The sequence below is a fragment of the Meleagris gallopavo genome, chromosome 1 (assembly GCF_905368555.1).
Source record: "Meleagris gallopavo chromosome 1, MGAL_WU_HG_1.1, whole genome shotgun sequence".
In the NCBI taxonomy this organism is placed as follows: domain Eukaryota; kingdom Metazoa; phylum Chordata; class Aves; order Galliformes; family Phasianidae; genus Meleagris; species Meleagris gallopavo.
Genome location: NC_139404.1, coordinates 180,186,893 through 180,204,314, shown reverse-complemented (window position 1 = coordinate 180,204,314; position 17,422 = coordinate 180,186,893). Strand labels below are relative to the sequence as shown.

At 40.0% G+C, this 17,422-nt stretch overlaps 1 protein-coding gene and 1 long non-coding RNA gene across 2 annotated transcripts; one reads left to right on the top strand and one right to left on the bottom strand.

Moving 5' to 3' along the window:
- Positions 1 to 2,705: 2,705 nt before the first annotated feature.
- Positions 2,706 to 15,538, bottom strand: LOC100544642 (stromelysin-1-like). The gene is made up of 10 exons (XM_085216296.1): positions 15,320 to 15,538; positions 14,264 to 14,502; positions 14,029 to 14,177; positions 12,917 to 13,042; positions 12,280 to 12,441; positions 11,992 to 12,148; positions 10,262 to 10,395; positions 9,615 to 9,774; positions 8,292 to 8,392; positions 2,706 to 7,649 (listed from the first exon to the last, which is right to left on the bottom strand). The coding sequence occupies exons 1-10, from the start codon at positions 15,419 to 15,421 to the stop codon at positions 7,549 to 7,551; spliced, it is 1,431 nt and encodes a 476-aa protein (XP_085072422.1). The 5' UTR covers positions 15,422 to 15,538; the 3' UTR covers positions 2,706 to 7,548.
- LOC146545811 (uncharacterized) lies at positions 8,534 to 13,277 on the top strand. Its single transcript, XR_014881111.1, has 3 exons — positions 8,534 to 8,605; positions 9,336 to 9,382; positions 12,937 to 13,277. It is a non-coding gene; the product is annotated as an uncharacterized LOC146545811 (long non-coding RNA).
- Positions 15,539 to 17,422: the final 1,884 nt, after the last annotated feature.

Genomic DNA, 17,422 nt, shown 5'->3' with positions numbered 1-17,422 from the left:
GAAACCTAGCAGGGTTTGATCTGAAGAAATATAACGCAGGGTGAAAACTGTATTGTTCTAGAATCATTAAATTTTGGAATATCCCAAACTGGAAGAGCCTCACAAGGATCACTGAGTTCAACTCCAAAGAAGTTGGAAATACCCTTCAGGAAGTATTCTAATTAGTTTCTCAAGTACCAAGGCTATATAGCTACTATATAGTTTTACTATCACTGTAGTGCAGCATCCTCCACCACACTGAAGTTTAGCAGAGCAGATACTACTCCTGGAAAAGTAAATTTCTTTATACTTTTTAATTTTTGTCATATTTCTTATATGGAGCTATTGAATAAAAATAATACTGAACATTTCAAAGCAATAATACATTGAAATCATTGAATACACTGAAGTCATTGAAATAACTAGGAAGATGATTCTGGAAAACAGCTTTTACAGATTTAAAAAGATTCAATCTCATGATTCATTGTCCAGTTAAACTTCATTGTTGATGCTAGATACATCTGCAAAGTCTGAACAACTCAAATGATCCTGGGATTAGTGAAATGCTCCCTAACTTTTCTAATTCTGTTTCTAAATTAGTGTTTCTCCCTGTAAATATTTATTCCTCATGTATTTCTGTAGACTTATTCAAATTTAGATCTTGAGTTAATAAGTTAATACCCCCATTTCTTTCTTCCTTTTCCAGTATTTTTTTTTCCCTAAGGAGTAGATCACTCCTTATTTATCTTTTTTTTTTTTTTTCTTTTTTTTTCTGAAGGCATAATAGGCATATTTAAACACATGCAAGCAAAGAAGACATGCAGATTAACTGGAAGGATCCAGGGGCTGCAACGGGAACATTAGGAAATCAGAAGCTACAGATTGTACTGGAAGGTTCTGCTGCCATGTGCATTTCTGCAAAAGGACTTTTGCCAAATTTTAACGTGACCAGAGGATACTGAGTCAGGCAGAGGGTGGGAGGGGACATCTGGCTATCTTCCTGGAAACTTTAAATAAATTACTTTTTAGGACAGCCAATGACAGGATTAGAGAACCCTGGTTTCCAGCACTAGCTGTGGGAGCCACTTATGTGCTCACAGAGTCATCAAGTGAAAATCTCAAACAACATCAAGAAGAGGAAGCAGAAGCAGTGTCTTCCTTCTGTCTTGGGAATTTCCATCATGTCGGGCCACAAAGTCATGTCCCATTTCACCATCTGCAGTGGTGTCCCACTGCGTGTCCTTCAGCACATCTCCCTCAAATGGGTGTAGGATAGCTTTCAGTCACCTGCTCTTCCAATCACGCAGCAGTTAGCATATTGCCATACTATCCTTTCCAAGGAAACCTGAAAGTGCCAAAATGAGTTTACTGAGTGCAAACTGGTGTCTACACAGTCTCTCAATTTGCTTGCAAACCCATTAAACTGAGTAGCTAAAGGCTCGTGGAATTATTGAATATCCCAAGTTAGAAAGGGACCCGTGAGGATCATTGAGTCCAACTCCTGGCACCACACAGGGACACCCAATAAACAAACCATGTGACTAAGAGCACTGTCCAAACATGTCATGAGCTCCTGCACCTCAGGGCCATGCCCACAACCCTGGGCAGGCTGTTCCATGCCCACCCTGTGGGGCAGACCCTTTCCTCACCCCCAGCTGCCCCTCCCCCGACACAGCTCCATGCCGTTCCCTCGGGCCCTGTCGCTGTCACACAGAGCAGAGCTCAGCACTGTCCTCCACTCCTTGTGAGGAGCTGCAGCCGCCATCAGGCCTCCCCTCAGCCTGCTCTGGGCCAAACAAATCCAGTGACCTCAGCTGCTTCTCGTACGTCTTTCCCTCTATATCCTTCACTATCTTTGTATCCCTTCCTTGGATGCTCTTGAATAGTTTCATGAGCAAGGTTCTCTGTCTTACATGCATGGGTAAGTGAAGTCTCACCAGACCCACTCGCCTTAGGATGGAACCAGAGGCTGCAGGTCTGTGTGTCCATGATCAGAGTGTCTGAGCCTATGTTACTGGCACATCCACATTTCTGTGTGTGTGCATGCATGTATGTATGTGGACGTTGATGCACCTTCTGGGAACACACACTGAACACCTCTGCTGGATGGACTTTGGGCATGGTGCTGCACTAACCCCAGCTTTGTCAAGGTACTGGATTTGGCATCTCCTAACTCACTGACTCTGCCTGAAGTGTGCCTGATGTATATAACCATATATAACCAACAGAGAGAGACAAACCTGGCACTTACCTACCTCTAACTGTTGTTCAGAGACAGCCTTTGCCCAGACAACAAGCACCCACACTATACTCAGGTTACCTTGAATCACCACCAGGTGCAGGACCCATCTGCTCAGCACAGATAAACCCAAACGTAATGCCTAAGAAAGGGAGGAGTGATGCTGTTGTGAATAAAGGGCCATTGTTTTCAGGAGGGGTTTCCATTCTTCCCCCAGGCAGTACAGCCTTATGACTCTTTGTATTAGCAATAATCATACATAATATTCATGCACTTCTTTCTTGACAAATCACAGAATCACAGAATCACAGAATTGTAGGGGTTGGAAGGGACCTCTAGAGATCATCGAGACCAACCCCCCTGCCAAAGCAGGTTCCCTACACCAGGTTGCACACGTAGGCGCCCAGGCGAGACTTGAATATCTCCAGAGAAGGAGACTCCACAACCTCCCTGGGCAGCCTGTTCCAGTGCTCCGTCACCCTCACCGTGAAGAAGTTCTTACGCACATTCGTGCAAAACTTCCTATGCTGCAGCTTATGTCCGTTTCCCCTCGTCCTGTCTCCACGTACCACTGAAAAGAGACTGGCCTCACCGCTATGGCCGCCACACCTCAGATATTTATAAACCTGGATCAGGTCCCCTCTCAGTCGTCTTTTCTCAAGGCTAAACAGACCCAGTTCACTTAGCCTTTCTTCATAGGGGAGATGCTCCAGGCCCTTCACCATCTTTGTGGCCCTCCGCTGGACTCTTTCCAAGAGATCCCTGTCTTTTTTGTACTGGGGAGTCCAGAACTGGACACAGTACTCCAGATGAGGCCTTACCAGGGCAGAGTAGAGGGGGAGGATCACCTCCCTCGACCTGCTGGACACGCTCTTCTTAATGCACCCCAGAATGCCATTGGCCTTTTTGGCCACGAGGGCACACTGCTGGCTCATGGCCAACCTGTCGTCCACCAGGACGCCCAAGTCCCTCTCTGCAGAGCTCCTCTCCAGCAGCTCATCCCCCAGCCTGTATTGGTGCATGCAATTATTCCTCCCTAGGTGTAAGACCCTACACTTGCTTTTGTTGAAACTCATCCGGTTTCTTACTGCCCAGCTCTCCAGCCTGTCCAAGTCTTGCTGAATGGCAGCACAGCCTTCACGCATGTCAGCCAATCCTCCCAACTTCATATCATCAGCAAACTTGCTGAGGGTGGCCACTATCCCCTCATCAAGGTCATTGATGAAGATGTTGAACAAGACCGGACCCAGCACAGACCCCTGGGGGACACCACTGGTTACAGGTCTCCAGCCAGACTCTGCACCACCAACGACGACCCTCTGCGCTCTGCCAGTCAGCCAGTTCTCAACCCACCTCACTGTCCCTCGTCTATCCCACACTTCCTCAGCTTTGTTATAAGGATGTCGTGGGAGACAGTATCAAATGCCTTTCTAAAATCAAAAACAAAACTGCATCTTTTTTGCTTGTCATGAGTCAAGAGACTTCTAAGTATCCCTTTTCTAGACAGTCTACTCACCATTCCTTGTTCATCAATTCTACATAGGAGCACAAGCATTGCCCAGGCCCATCTAGCACACTGATCTTCTAGGTTTATCCACTTTTCAGCACCAACTGGAAATGATCTTTAGGCAGAAGTATAAAAGGACAAGTATTTCCCCAGAAGAGTTTTTGAGCCTCCAACAATTTTCTGTCACAGTGACTTCCACTGACCTTGTGTATAACTTACCTGTAGCTTGTATGTGATTCTTCAGGATAGTGTTCTATTCCCCCAGTTATATATGAAACATTTAAAAATCCTCTCATGGCTTTTTCTCTTGCTAAGGTGAAACTTCAATGCTCATCACTGACTAAATAATGAAAAAATAAACTCAGTGTGAATCACAGTGGGGTTTCCCTAAATCAAAGTCCTTCACAACAGAATTACTGTAGAAAAGGGAACTTTGATTGGTAGTTCCATATTTTTAATATTGCAAAAAGGAAATAATTCATAGTTCACAGTTCAAAGAATTGTTTGTTAACATAATTGTCACATTTATACTTGCCATTTTTTCTCATGAACAGGTGGTACTAAAAAGTACAGTCATTCTTCTAGGAAGTACTTTTTTGTTCTTTCTGAGCTGTTATGCATATCCTAATCTTTCCATATGTTTCCAATATATTTTGAGGGAACAAAATCAAAATCTTTTCACAAAACCAGAATGTTATTCTGAAACAAGTTCTTTTCCTTGAAGGATGTTACTTTTTCTGGGAAGACTGAAATGTCAGGGGTATAAATCACATCACTCTGTGGCACAATACAGCTGGTTGCCAGGTATTTTCCTCAAGTTAGCAGATTAATTAGGAGTTTTCTCTTAGTGAGCCATGTACATTTTAATACTGATATGAAAAAGCCGAAGGCAACCCTCCAACTCAGATGTTTTGAAGTTTGCACAATCTCGTGATTTACAATCAGCCAATATTGTACATGCTCCAAGACTGTGATCAGTCATGCCATTTACGAACCAGGATGTTGGGATAGTTAGTGGCAGGAGCACAAGTGTATAGTTCAAACCGCACTGAAGTCCAAAGGCCACTGAGATAGGGCTCAGGATGTGAGGTCCTGAATCAGCTCTAATTATTCTATTGTAGAAAAGCAATGCAATGTGATGGCTCACAGACTGGGGTAGTGCCTGAATTACACCTCAGTGACTTGCACAACTCTCAGACAGGGCATCATCACGGAAATCAGTAGCACTTTAAGGAGAAGGGAAGGAGTGCCACTTTTCAGTACCTGTTTCCTGAACACACACTGGAAATCTAATCAGATTCTTCCTCCCTGTTGGAGCTGCTGCCCGGGGTGAGAAAATTCTCTATCCTATCCTGGGCAGGATTTCCCTGCAGGCAAGCAGGTCTTGGGATGCCTTCAGAACTGACCTCACCAGCTTGAAAATCCTTCACCTCTAAACATTGCAACTGTCATACAAGATGTAAGGTCGTAAAAGTTAGCCTGAAAGAGGCAATAAGGATAAATTTCCCTGCACGAATCTGAAAATTCAATCTGCATATACCCAGGGGCTCTGGCCCATTTGGGACATACTGGATTTGGTACAGCCTCACAGACTCCCATCTGGAGGCAGAGCACTAATGTTAAAGCATCTCATTGTGAGCTACTGCTTGTGAACATGCAGGGTTAGTTGTTATGCTGACAGGGAGCAAGGGATCTTTTCAGTCAGCACAGTTTTTATCATCTTTGTCTATTTTATTTATGTGATACTTTGGGGTCTTCTAGTTCTGAATTTCCAAGTCATTACACAATGGGTTTTTAGTTCACTACCTTAGCTATAGCACCGCCTCAGCTATTGTGATAATACATACATAATCATATCAAGAACAGTATCAAAGGAGATTTGTGCCTACCAGTGAGGATGACTGTGTGAAATCAAGAAAACCAATATAAGGTATGAAAAGTAGCATCCTGAACAAAAATATTGTTGGGCCGTCCAGGTTGGGCATCCTGGATTATGTTTGATCAAAGTGCTATGGAGTTCTTAGTGAATAGAAAACAAAAAGATACATTCAAATATAGAAAAAAATATCTTCCAGAACAAGACAGTGACAACAAAAACAAATGAAATCATTGAAGAAAAAGACACTATTAAAGAAAATAAACTCATTTTTTGTGATCTGAATTCTATAGGAGAAAGAATCACATGATAATCTTTTTCCTTGTGAAGACAATTTCATCTTCATCCAATCTTGATGCAAACAGGCTAGAAATCTGGCACATTTAGAAATACACAAGAAATTGAGGAAAAAATTTACTGAAGCCCTTGGTTTGAGTGTGCCACAAACAATGAATGTATCAGCTATGAATCCAGGTTTCAAAGTATACCTCTGAAGAGTACAACATCTGAAATGTAGGTCAATAATCTTTGGTTAAAAATTCAATTTTTACAAAAATGATGAGGCTGACTTGCCAGTAGTACCAGGGCTTTTCAGACTAAAAATTGGGAAGAAAAATAAGACACCAAACAACAGTTAAAGAAAAAAACAAACAACACAAAAACAACAACAACAACAAAAAACCCAAACAACCAAACACTGAAATTATTTTAAGACAGATAGTAGTAGAATCAGTGGAACTCTACTTCTGCTACATATCAATTTCCTATGCAGTAATTAGCATGATCCTCTGCACATGTAATAGGTGAAATAAGGGAGGAAAGAGTCCCAGAAATCATCAAAAATAAAGAAATAGGAAGTATCTAAGAGTCAGAACATGACAGAGTTGAGTCAGAGTAATGACAGTTCTACGACAGGCCTACATTGCTTTCAGAATTACAATCTCACATGAAGGAGAATATTTCAAAAAACATCTAAAAGATCAGAGTCAGAAGCGATTATCTCAGTTAAAATAACATGACCTAATGCAGTTAGCCCCAGTGGCAATGCTATGGAGTGCACAGGTAGGAAGAGCAGTAGGAAGAGCTGAAGGAAGTCACCGAAATCCAGAGGCAGAGAATTCCTTGAGAAAATAAAAACCTATAAAGTGTGAGCCAAGCCATCCGTACATATTTTTGGCTTTTACTATAGTAGCTGAGATTGTGGACTGATTAAGACATTAAAATATTTTGTGGTTATAGGACCACTCAAAAAACTGCACCAGAAACATGAATTAAAAACAGAAATATGAAATAAGAACAGAGTGAGTCAAATAACAAGGAACAAGCTGACGTCACTGAAAGCTTTCTTATTGAATTCCAACTAACATTAAAGTTAGAACTTTTGAACCTGTTTCTCTGACTTTGGCAATGTCAGACACCAATTAGACCTATTCATTTCTTATTTTTGGAGGTGATGTAACTCAAATTAATCATTTTGTCTCCGGTATTGCCAGTGCAGCAAAGCCCTGTTTGTCACCTCCCTACAGCAGGGTATGGCAGCATCATTTGCACTGTTTGCTGCAGGAACAAATGGCATTTCTTTTGTCCTGAGCAGACCGAGCGTGTCTTACTGTGTTGTGGACTTTGATGAAATGCAGATTAAACTTGCTCATGGTCTGAATTCACATTGGAGTGTCCCATTTGAGTAGCCCTGCTACTAGAGGCTTTAAAAATATGTTAGCCATTCTGATGTTAATTATGTACATATATATATATATATGTATCAGTATGCTAAATACTGTTTTTCAGTTATTTACAGAAGCACAGAATGAATATGCAGAGAGTGATGAGAGTGATGTATGATGACTGAGTCTGAGCACCTATATGTTTCGTATATTTACAAAAGAAATAGTGTTTACAGTGCAGTAATACTGCATTCTTTCCTACACCATTGTAGATTTCCTCTTCTTAACAAGGAAACCAGAAGTTTGTCTTTAGCAGGCGTGTTACTCTCTTCTTATCAGGGTCAAACTCAAGTTGCTTTCTTCCTTGAAAGAAATAAATGAAGTCTAGGAAAAAAAAAAATAACAAATTAAGTTATTGCAGGTGTAAAGCTTAATACACTTTAACAACAGCTGGAAAGAGTTCCAAAAACTTTGCATATTTCACATACACTCACACTGCCAACAGTATCTGCTCCCAGGGATAATGTTTGCAAAGTGGTGCACTAGAGCTTGGGATCACTGCTCTTCAGTCTGTCCCAGCATCTCTCTTTTGAAATCACATCCTTTGTCATGCAGGAGAAGCTAGTGGTAATTATTATTCTCAAGGTAATGACATGTCAGGATGTGATAGCCTTGCTCACAGCAGGTAGACCTTATGCTGCTGAGACCTCAATGTCTTAACTGGTACTCCTCATGGCTTGAGTTACACATGGACATGAATGCAGATATTTCAGTCTGTCCGTTAGGAATGCCTATTTCAACTGTGAAACAATTTTCAACCCTACATCAAATGTATATATCATTATTTTTCAAGATGGAAAAATGAAGCACGTGAGTGCTACATGACTGTTTTGGGGTTTCAAGGGTCAGCCTCAGGGCTATGAGGAGCCTGCAGAAAAGCATCTATCTGTCCAAGCACTTTCAGTCCTATAACCCCGAGAGTCCCTGGGTCATTTAATTCAGGTTCGCTTGAGAACAGAGACTCACTTTCATGTTGAAAAACAGCATCAACTTTTGCATTAATTCCTGGAAATGCATCTTTTATCAGCCTTGGCTTCCTGTCCATGGACTGATTTCTTTTATCATAACTGAGAAAAACAAGAAACAACCTGATGTCAATTAAAAGTGCAAACAATTCATCATTATTTCAGCCCACGTCAATACTTCCCACCCAGGGAGCCAAGTTCACTGAGGACTTTCAGCAATATTCAGATAACCTTGAGACAGATCTGAGGGTCATAAACCATTATTTACTCAATGGGCCACACAGGAAGAATTACTTCTGTTTACATCATCTCAAGGTATGACTAAGAAAACTTAATTTAAGCTATTGTCACAAATCTACCCTTTTTTGTATTGTTTTATTTTTAAGAAACCGTAGAGAAGAGTTGGATGGAAAATCTTATCTCAAAAATAAGTTACGTTTGTGAGATTATTAAGAGATTGCTTTAATGTTCCTTCTCTGTAAGAAATGTTTGTTAGGAAAAATCTAACTTTTTCTTAAGTTATAAGATATTTTAAGTTATTTTACCTAAGCTACCTACAGCAGGCATTGAATTTTAAGTGAAATTCAATATATCTGTCAGCATACTTAATAACAAGGCTGAAACATTCTGCTTCTGATACATTTGTTCAGCAAGAGCAAATATGTCAAACAATATCAGGAAAACAACTCAAGACTCCAGGCTGAGATTTTTAATGAAAACATGGAAGTGTAATCTGCTCAAATTAGTAGTTTGTAACCAGTTAGTTACTCCAGGATCCTCTCTGTATGTATGATATACATGTATAAGGAAGATAGATGTCGTATCATTCACCTACAAAAGCTAAGGTAGCCTGCTGCTTCTGATATAGGAGCATCTCCTTCAGCTGTTAGAAATATAGGGTTGCAACATGGATCTGAACAGCTGAAGACCATTAGTCTGCAGCTTCATGAGCTTTCTGTTGGTAACTGGAAAGAAGGTGGAATTCTTCTTCTTAACCTGCAGGAGTGGCTTTGAGATAAATCATGTGTCATTTCTGTTCTGTCAGATTTCATGACATGATTTCTGGAGCTGTAAGATGGCTTTTTTCCCAAGGTAAGTAAATTTATATAAATAAATGAACACATAACATGATGAAATAGCTAAAGCACTTAAAAGGAAAGCTAAAAACATTGCTTCATTTCTCTTGCAAATATTTCTTTAGAATTTTGTGACTGTGAAAAAGATGACCAAAACTAATGTGTGACTAATGCATCCTCAGTCGTGACAGGATATTGATCACGAGATTATGTTTGATCTAATTTAGGAAAGTAATAGATAGTATCACCTCCAAAATTTGTCCTCTGTGAAGTAATATGCTTTCCCCTTATTTCTGTCATAAAAAGCAGCATCAATTTTGGCAACATCCTTTGAAAATCCAAGGGCGTAGAGTTTTTGTGGGCATCCAGGTGGTATGGTTTCTCCTCTCACAACCCAGAATTCATTCCCTATTAAGAAAAGTTGATGAAAACGTGTTATCAGAATCTTCTAGGAATTATGTAAACCTTTGCATGAAAGCTTATCTTTTAATGAAAAAGAAACCACAGAGAGATAATACCGATTACTTGAAAGAATTTTACATATTGTTCTGCAGTCCAAGAAATCCAAGAACTGTACAGTGCATCATATTTTACAGAAATGAAAACTTCAGTCTTCCTCTTTATTTATCTTAGTTTTTCACAAGCTGGAAGCAGACATACTATCATTTTTAAATTAACAGATATATCTTCAGGGAAAAAAAAAAAGAAAAAAACACATAACTTATCTTGGATAATGTTCTTGTTATCTCTGTGACTGAAATACACCACCTCATTGGACTAAATTAAAATTAAATTAAAATTCATGGAATCCTACAGAAAGAGTGTGTTTTTCAATCCAGACATTATCTCTTAAGCTATTAGGAAAGATAGTGTTGGAATATTGAAGACATTTTACCTTTAAAGAGGAGAATTTTGTCTTCCTCAGGAATTTCATATGCAGCATCAACACCAGATGGCAGCCGTGGCCAGAATAAAGATACCAAATCAAAATGAACTTCTCTGACTGCAGGATGCTTGCGCCAAAAATGCCTGATGTAAATATAGCACAGACTTTGGATACAATCAAACGTTTACACACACTAATGCATGAAACCACATCATGGCAATCAGGACAGGATTTAGCTGACTAAACACAGTCATGTCCCCTGTGTTAGTCACCCTAAACTCCTTGTAACAGCGGTGGAAAGAATGTCATTTCCATGGTGAAGATTCCTTTTTTCTTGATGCAGACATCTAAAAGAGGTCAGATGAACCATTCCTTTAAAACAACCATTATTTTCCCTTTACGCAGAAGATGACCTAGAGGGACCCAGTTCATGTCTAAAAGCCAGTTTGGGGTACATTTCTGGGAACAAATCTCCGCCCCATGGTTATCAGCACCTGCTTAGAGAAATGATTGGAATGTGCAAGTATCTTCTCCAAAATAACATATTTCTGGGTTTGTGAACTCAAATCCTTGAAGTTGAAGCTCCCTTTAATGCTGATTTTGAGGAGAGTCTGAAGCAGGGAAAGTACAGCCCTATGTCTTGCAAAGGAAAGGAATCACCTCTCACACCCCTTCTCTCAACTTTCTGGGCTGACATGACTTTGAAAATGGGCTACTTATCTGACCTTAGCACTGTATTAATTACCTTTACCTTTTACTATTGTACTAAGTCACCAGCGCAGGGGCTTTACAAGCAGGTGTAATGTCAAGACTGGTAGAACCTCAGATATTTCAAAGTAAGGATAGAATGATAGTGTTGAGCATATCAGGCTGGTGGTACCTTTTTCTGATGCTGAACGCGTTGGATGCCAACTACTGAGACTTGCTCCAGCCTGAAATAAAAGCTGCCTGTATTTTCATAGGAGACATCTTTGCCCATCCTGTTCATCCTGTTTCATTTGTGATCTTCCTCTTCTCTTTGTTTCTCTACCACCTTCTTCCTTTTTTCCTCCAATCTCTTACCCAGAATTCTTGTTCTTCACTAGAATTTTAATATTTTGATGTGGGAGAGGTTTCTAGTTCTTAAGTATAATTCTTTGGTTGTTTAAATTAGTGAGTACTCTGGAAACACTGTAAAACCCAAATGAGAATCACCAATTTTAGCTGTTTAGCATAGACTCCACTATTACAGATTTTTGAAGTGAAAGAATCAGAATTACCAGCAGATGGTAAATAAAGATATAAAGGTAACAGTTAACCTTCTACAATAAATAAGAATACTGCGCTTGTTTCAATTGCAACAGCCAGATTGCTGTATAATTAATGCCTTCCACTATTTGGGCTGTGAATTGAAGCTTGCAACCACTCAGGTGAATTTTTCTGCAAATAATAAATGATCCTAATAAATATTCCCTGTGAGATCTAGGCACTCCTTTTCTGTTGTATGGTATCACCAAATGGGAAAGTACTAACAAGACCATGGTCAGCATCAGTGATATAGCACAGGCTGTGGTTCATACAACAGTTCTCAAATTAGCCCTTTACCTGAAGGGTTAGATCTCTCGCTTATCTGAACCCCTTTAAAGTCACAGTGAGAAATCCCAGCTTAGGAATATTCTGGATAAAATTATTTTTTCTGTGCTGTAGGGCATAATTTATAAATGATAGATGGCTATTTTGGTTTCTGAAAGCTGACTTACTTGTCTTTAAAGAATATTATCTCCCCACGGAAAGTGGTGACAGCATCAAAAGTTAAATCAGGGCCACAGGAGTTTGGCAGTACAGGTTCTTTTGACTCAGTTGGATCCTTTATTTCAGCAGAATCTCTTTGGTCATTAGAGGTGTTAGGAGAAGGTCCTAAAGGAATCAGTCAATGGAAGATACTAAAATGCAAATTCATTCAAATAAATCCAGTACGCAAAGTTACTGAAAGGTATTCCAAAGGGTTTGGAATTACAAGCAATAGCTGATAAATAATTGGGAATTACCATAGAGGGACTGAATGCCATTAATATCATCCTGATGAAGAGGGAAGACTGAAGGGTCAAATTTCCTATAAACTGGGTACATTAGAGCATTGGGGTCTTTGGAATGGAAAAGTCCAAGTGAATGTCCAAACTCATGGGCAGCCACATAGAACAAGTTTGTGCCTGAAAACAACAAACAAAAGGCATAAAAGGAGATACGTGTCTTTTCATTTGTAACTCAAAACATGCAGGCTTTAAGAACTGCTGTCAGAACTGCTTGAAAGCTGGAAAATTCAGCTGGAGTCAAAATTCATGTCAGAAAGAAACGTAATGAAATTGTTAGAGTAGAACCCAAGGAAGTAGTACTGCAGAAGTCAGCGTGGAAGAAGAACCCTAGAACTGTACGTGTGACATAAATATGTGGAAGAGGGTGGAGGGTTGGGGAGCAGTTCTCTGAGCTCCCTCCCTGATAATCTCTACCCAGCCCTGGGTAAAAGTTGTACTAACTTTTTAAAACAGCTCAGTGACTGAGCTAAGAGACAGAAAGCAGCTGCCCAGTCATCTCCTTCAAATCAGCCCCATTTTAAAGCACTTGAGCGGAGTGAAGAGACAGACCTTGCATTCCTTCTGTTTGGGCTATGAGAACTGAATTTCCTACCTTCTGTGCTTTTGGTCCAGGTTTCATCCTCATCAAAGTGTGTATCTCCACCAATGTCCTTGCCGGGTGCATAGGCATGAGCAACAGACCCTCCTGGGCCATCAAAAGGGATGAAATCGTTGTGACCTGAGGAGTGAGTCCCACAGACAGCTGATTGAAGGCTACAGCAGGTGCGGTAACAGACTTCAGTCAAGCACAGAGCTTTCTAGTCTGCTGATTTTGTAAATTTTCAAGATTCATTTCTACAATGGTTTACCAAAACGTCAATTTTGCAAAGGGAAAAGGGATGTATCAGGAATGAAATCTTGGCCTCCTCAAGACATGGGTGGACATTTATGTATTTACTCCATGAGGGAAGAGGAGGGGGACATGGTTTTGCTTGAAATACATTCTCTTGCTTGCTTGTAAGTTAAAATTTTCTCAAGGTCTATGTCAGCAGCCCTCAGATGGTTACCACCTGATCCTGACCTGAGCGGTACCTGAAGTGCTGATGGCAGAAGGAAGGTTGTGGGGAGACTGTTATCCCTTCTCCAGAGAGCCTTTGAAGGCCATCTCCAGAGCAGGATTTATGAGCATAGACTTAATGGTTATGTGCAGTGGCTAAATGTGTGGATAGATATATTTGGGTAGAAAAAGAGGAGCTGATTAGGAAAGTGCATGCGTGCACAGCTGTTCATGAAAGAAGAGAAGGTAAATCTTCCCTGAGGGCAATGCCAAAAATACAAGCCTTGAGTATGTCTAGAACTTATTTAGCTCACATAAAGCCCATGACTAATCCTGGGAGTGTACTAGAGCTACCCACGCCATGGTGCTCTGAGCGTGATTATATTCCACAAGTCTTGAGCCTCCTGTGGTTCATGCATGCATTGGCATCAAATGCTAGGTATAGATTCAGTGAACTATGGTAGCTCACTACATTTACTTTCTCCCTCCTTCTTTTCATTTCCCTCTTAATCTCCCCCAAACATCTTCAAGAATCATCAGTATAACAACTTGGGCAAGGTCTGTGTTTGTCTCTGCATTACATGAGAATAAATCACGATTATTTCAGATGAACTGCTTCACACTGGCAGAAGTTGGGAATAACTCATTATGCTTATGTAGACTTTTACCTCCAGTTGCAAAGGAGATCATTATGTCTGCATCACCTCTGTCCTTCTTGATGAATTTCAGTGGGGTCACACTGCTCCAAATGCTGAATGCTTTCTTGATTGCTGCATTGACATCTGCTGGGCGTAAGTCTGGTGTGTAGTTTAATATCCTTTAAAATAAAAAATAGAAAAACAACTGCGTTCAACATAGCTACATAATGCGCTGTCTGTACATTAAGGATTCCATTATAATTACCTGTATGTCAGAACTTGTTTTGCCCATTTTGGCTCTCCTGCAAAGGTGGAGAACCCAGCTACATCAGGGAATCCACAGCGACTTTTCTGTACTAGGTCCAAAGTGCTGGAATCTGGTCTCCCTGTCACCTTCAGCCCAAAGAATTCCTGCATTTCTTTTATTTTTTTTGCCATTGCAGTGTTACTTTTCCAAATGAAAGATTCTCCATCTTTCTTAAAGCCGTAGTAATTTTCCAAGTACTAATGGAAACAAGATATTTTAGGACAGTCAAATACGTTTATCTTTGAAGCTCTTAAAGATTATAATAATACTCCTTCAGACCTGTTTGATATTTTATTTGATATTTTATGTTCCTTGAGAACATGGATAACAGAGTTTGTTATAGACAGCATGGATGTTTTTCTCTTAGTAAGTTCTTTTTAGATTATATTATGACTACAAATGCTTTGTGTTTTACTCAGAATACTTTCCAATTCATTATTTGTCTAATCAGTTGAATATTTTCTGGTAGTGTGCCTTCTACCTACTCTGTGCTCCAGGGTTATCTAGAGTCTTTTAAAGCCAGTAGTGAAAAAACAGAAACATATGAGTAACTACAAAATCTAAGTAGCAGTATCCTATACACCCATATTTTTTAGAGTAATAATTTGGAAAAAAATAAAATCCACATCTTATGAAGAGCTGCATCTCATAATACCAGAAGTCACAGAAATTACTACATTTCCACCTGACTATAAATCAAATGTATACTGACTCAGATGTTTCATTATTTGTAGAATCAATTCATCACTAATGTAATGAATGCATCATCAGTTTTAATTGCTCTCTGCAAAAAATAAAACAGGGATGAGTCAAGATTAAAGCAGCTTTTGCTGTCACAGTACGTAATGGATGTCCACTCTGAGAAATAATCTTGTTATTTATTCTAACAGAATTTGCAGTACATTTTGCATTGTATAGTAGCTCCCCAGTTGCTATACAGTAGTATTACTTTAGATACTACAGTGGATGCTAGACAGTTGTTAGACCTCAGCCCCTAAGGTCTACCATCCTCACCTGGATAAGCTGCATGCCTTCTTCTTTCTTTTGCCTGGTATGTGCAGGAAAAGCATGAGAAAGTGCTGCATATAATAGCAGGAGAAATGAAAGGTTCTTCATTTTCTTTTTCACTTGCCCCTAGAAAAGTTTTCTTTTCTATGTGTATGTCACACACCTGCTTCACCTTTATATAGCTCTCATTTGCTTTACGAAGCTTCCAGTCTCTGACTCACTGCTTCTCACAACCTTCAGTTAGCAACAGAGTACATGAAAAAAAAGGTTTAACATAAAAAGATTGGTACTGTCTTTCATCTGGCTCCACCCTCTTGGAGGTTTCGCAACATGGAAATCTTATTAATGAGGTGATAATAGACATATAGAACTTTATAACGAGATCATTAATCTTTTAGTTATTAAGCTGTAGCCTTTCTTTCCAAAAACTTAATGCATGTCACTTCAACATTTTCCATCTAAAATTCCTATTGGAAAGTTCCACCTGGGTTGTTGGAGCACTTAAACAAAAAACAAACACAACGTTACACAACTGTAGATAACAAATTTTTATTTGTTTTGTTTTATTTTATTTATTTTTCATGTTGCCTATTCAGGAGTATGTAATTTTGGAGATTACTGCAATATCATCATTTCTTCCTTGGGAAGATCAGTGCTCTATTGCACTGTTTGCAGAAGCAGTGCTTTGTGCAGTTTTTCTTTGATACAGTTCTCACCTGGATTGAGCTTCTTTTTGTCTGCAGGAAAATGTGAAAAGCCCACAAGGAAACAAAAATACCTTTTTCAGCATAGTTATGTTAAGCTTTTTATAAAAATGCCACTTTTTTCAGGAATGCTCAGCATTGCCAGATAAATTCTTATTTCATAGTCTCTTACCTGTCTTCTGATTTTCAGGTTTAAAAAGCACTGAGGTTTTCTAGTGTGAGCTCTCTGATGCTCTATCCCTTTTTCAGAGGAAGTTCTCTGTTCTCTGTGCCTCCTACTGCTGGTAAGAAAAGCTGAGACTCAAATGTGCGCAGATCCTCCATGTAGAAAAAATGGCACCCATTGACACTCATCAACACTTGCTGTATGGTAATGGAGACCAAAAAGAGGATGTGAGTGCAATGAGGTGGGGGGTGGCATGTTTCAGAAGTGGTGATATGAAAGACAAGCCACATTCTGGGCAGCTATGCAGATATTAACGTGTGGAATGCAGGCTCTTGTTCATTGCTGGTGAAAATGCATGGCTAATGGCGGTGACTATGCTGAAAAGTAGAGTTTTGTCTCTGAGAATTTGCTCTATCAATTATTGTTATTATGTTCTTTGTACGTGTTGCAATTTCCATGGAAAAAATAGGAGGCATTATTTTCAGAGCAATCTATGTATTTCCAGCATTTACTGAACTTGTCTCTTCCTGCATTGTGGAGAGCGTTTTGAAAAACAGAATGGAAATGAAATGCAGACAGATCCTGGACTAGGTGGAAGCAAGAGGGCAGCTTGTGAGGTTCAGCAGAGGACACTGGTCACCAAGGGCTGAATTCCTGACCTGAGAGCAGACACCTAACTGAAACATTTACATTAGGGGCAAAGACCTCCTCAGTCCTGGGTGGAGATGGACATACTTGAGGAATGACGCTGAAATGGGACAACTGAGCTGCATTCAGGAAGAGAACCACAAGAAAGCTCGTACAGGCATCTTTTGATAATTCTGCTCTTATTCTGCTAGGTGTGTCACACTGGGTGGGTGAGATGAATCTATAAATTGAGTGTGATGTTCTCCTATGCAGCTTACACACCCACAGTATCACTTGTAGAAATAGCTTCTAGTACTTGCAAACTAACCCACTGAAGCTTATAGCATTTTTCACTTCCCACATGAGGCGCAACTTCTCACCAAGTGAAGTTCAGTGTGTCTCTATGTGTATGGTGTCTCCATGGTCCCAGTGCACAGAACTAACTTTCTGACCTGTAAAATTTGGTACAAATATTCCTCACTATTCTTTCAATCTGATGAGTGGGCCACTAGAGGAGGTTGAGATGATCTGGAGGGGTATTGGTGAAATTTATGCAATCTTCTGATTGGCATCCCTCTCAAATACATCCTGCTGCTATTCTGACAACATTTG

Coding starts and splice junctions, on each gene's coding strand:
- LOC100544642 (XM_085216296.1), bottom strand. CDS start 15,421: ATGAAGAACCTTTCATTTCTCCTGCTATTATATGCAGCACTTTCTCAT. Junction 14,503..15,319: donor AAGGCATGCAGCTTATCCAG/GTGAGGATGGTA, acceptor TGTTTCCATTAG/TACTTGGAAAATTACTACGG. Junction 14,178..14,263: donor AAACAAGTTCTGACATACAG/GTAATTATAATG, acceptor TTTATTTTAAAG/GATATTAAACTACACACCAG.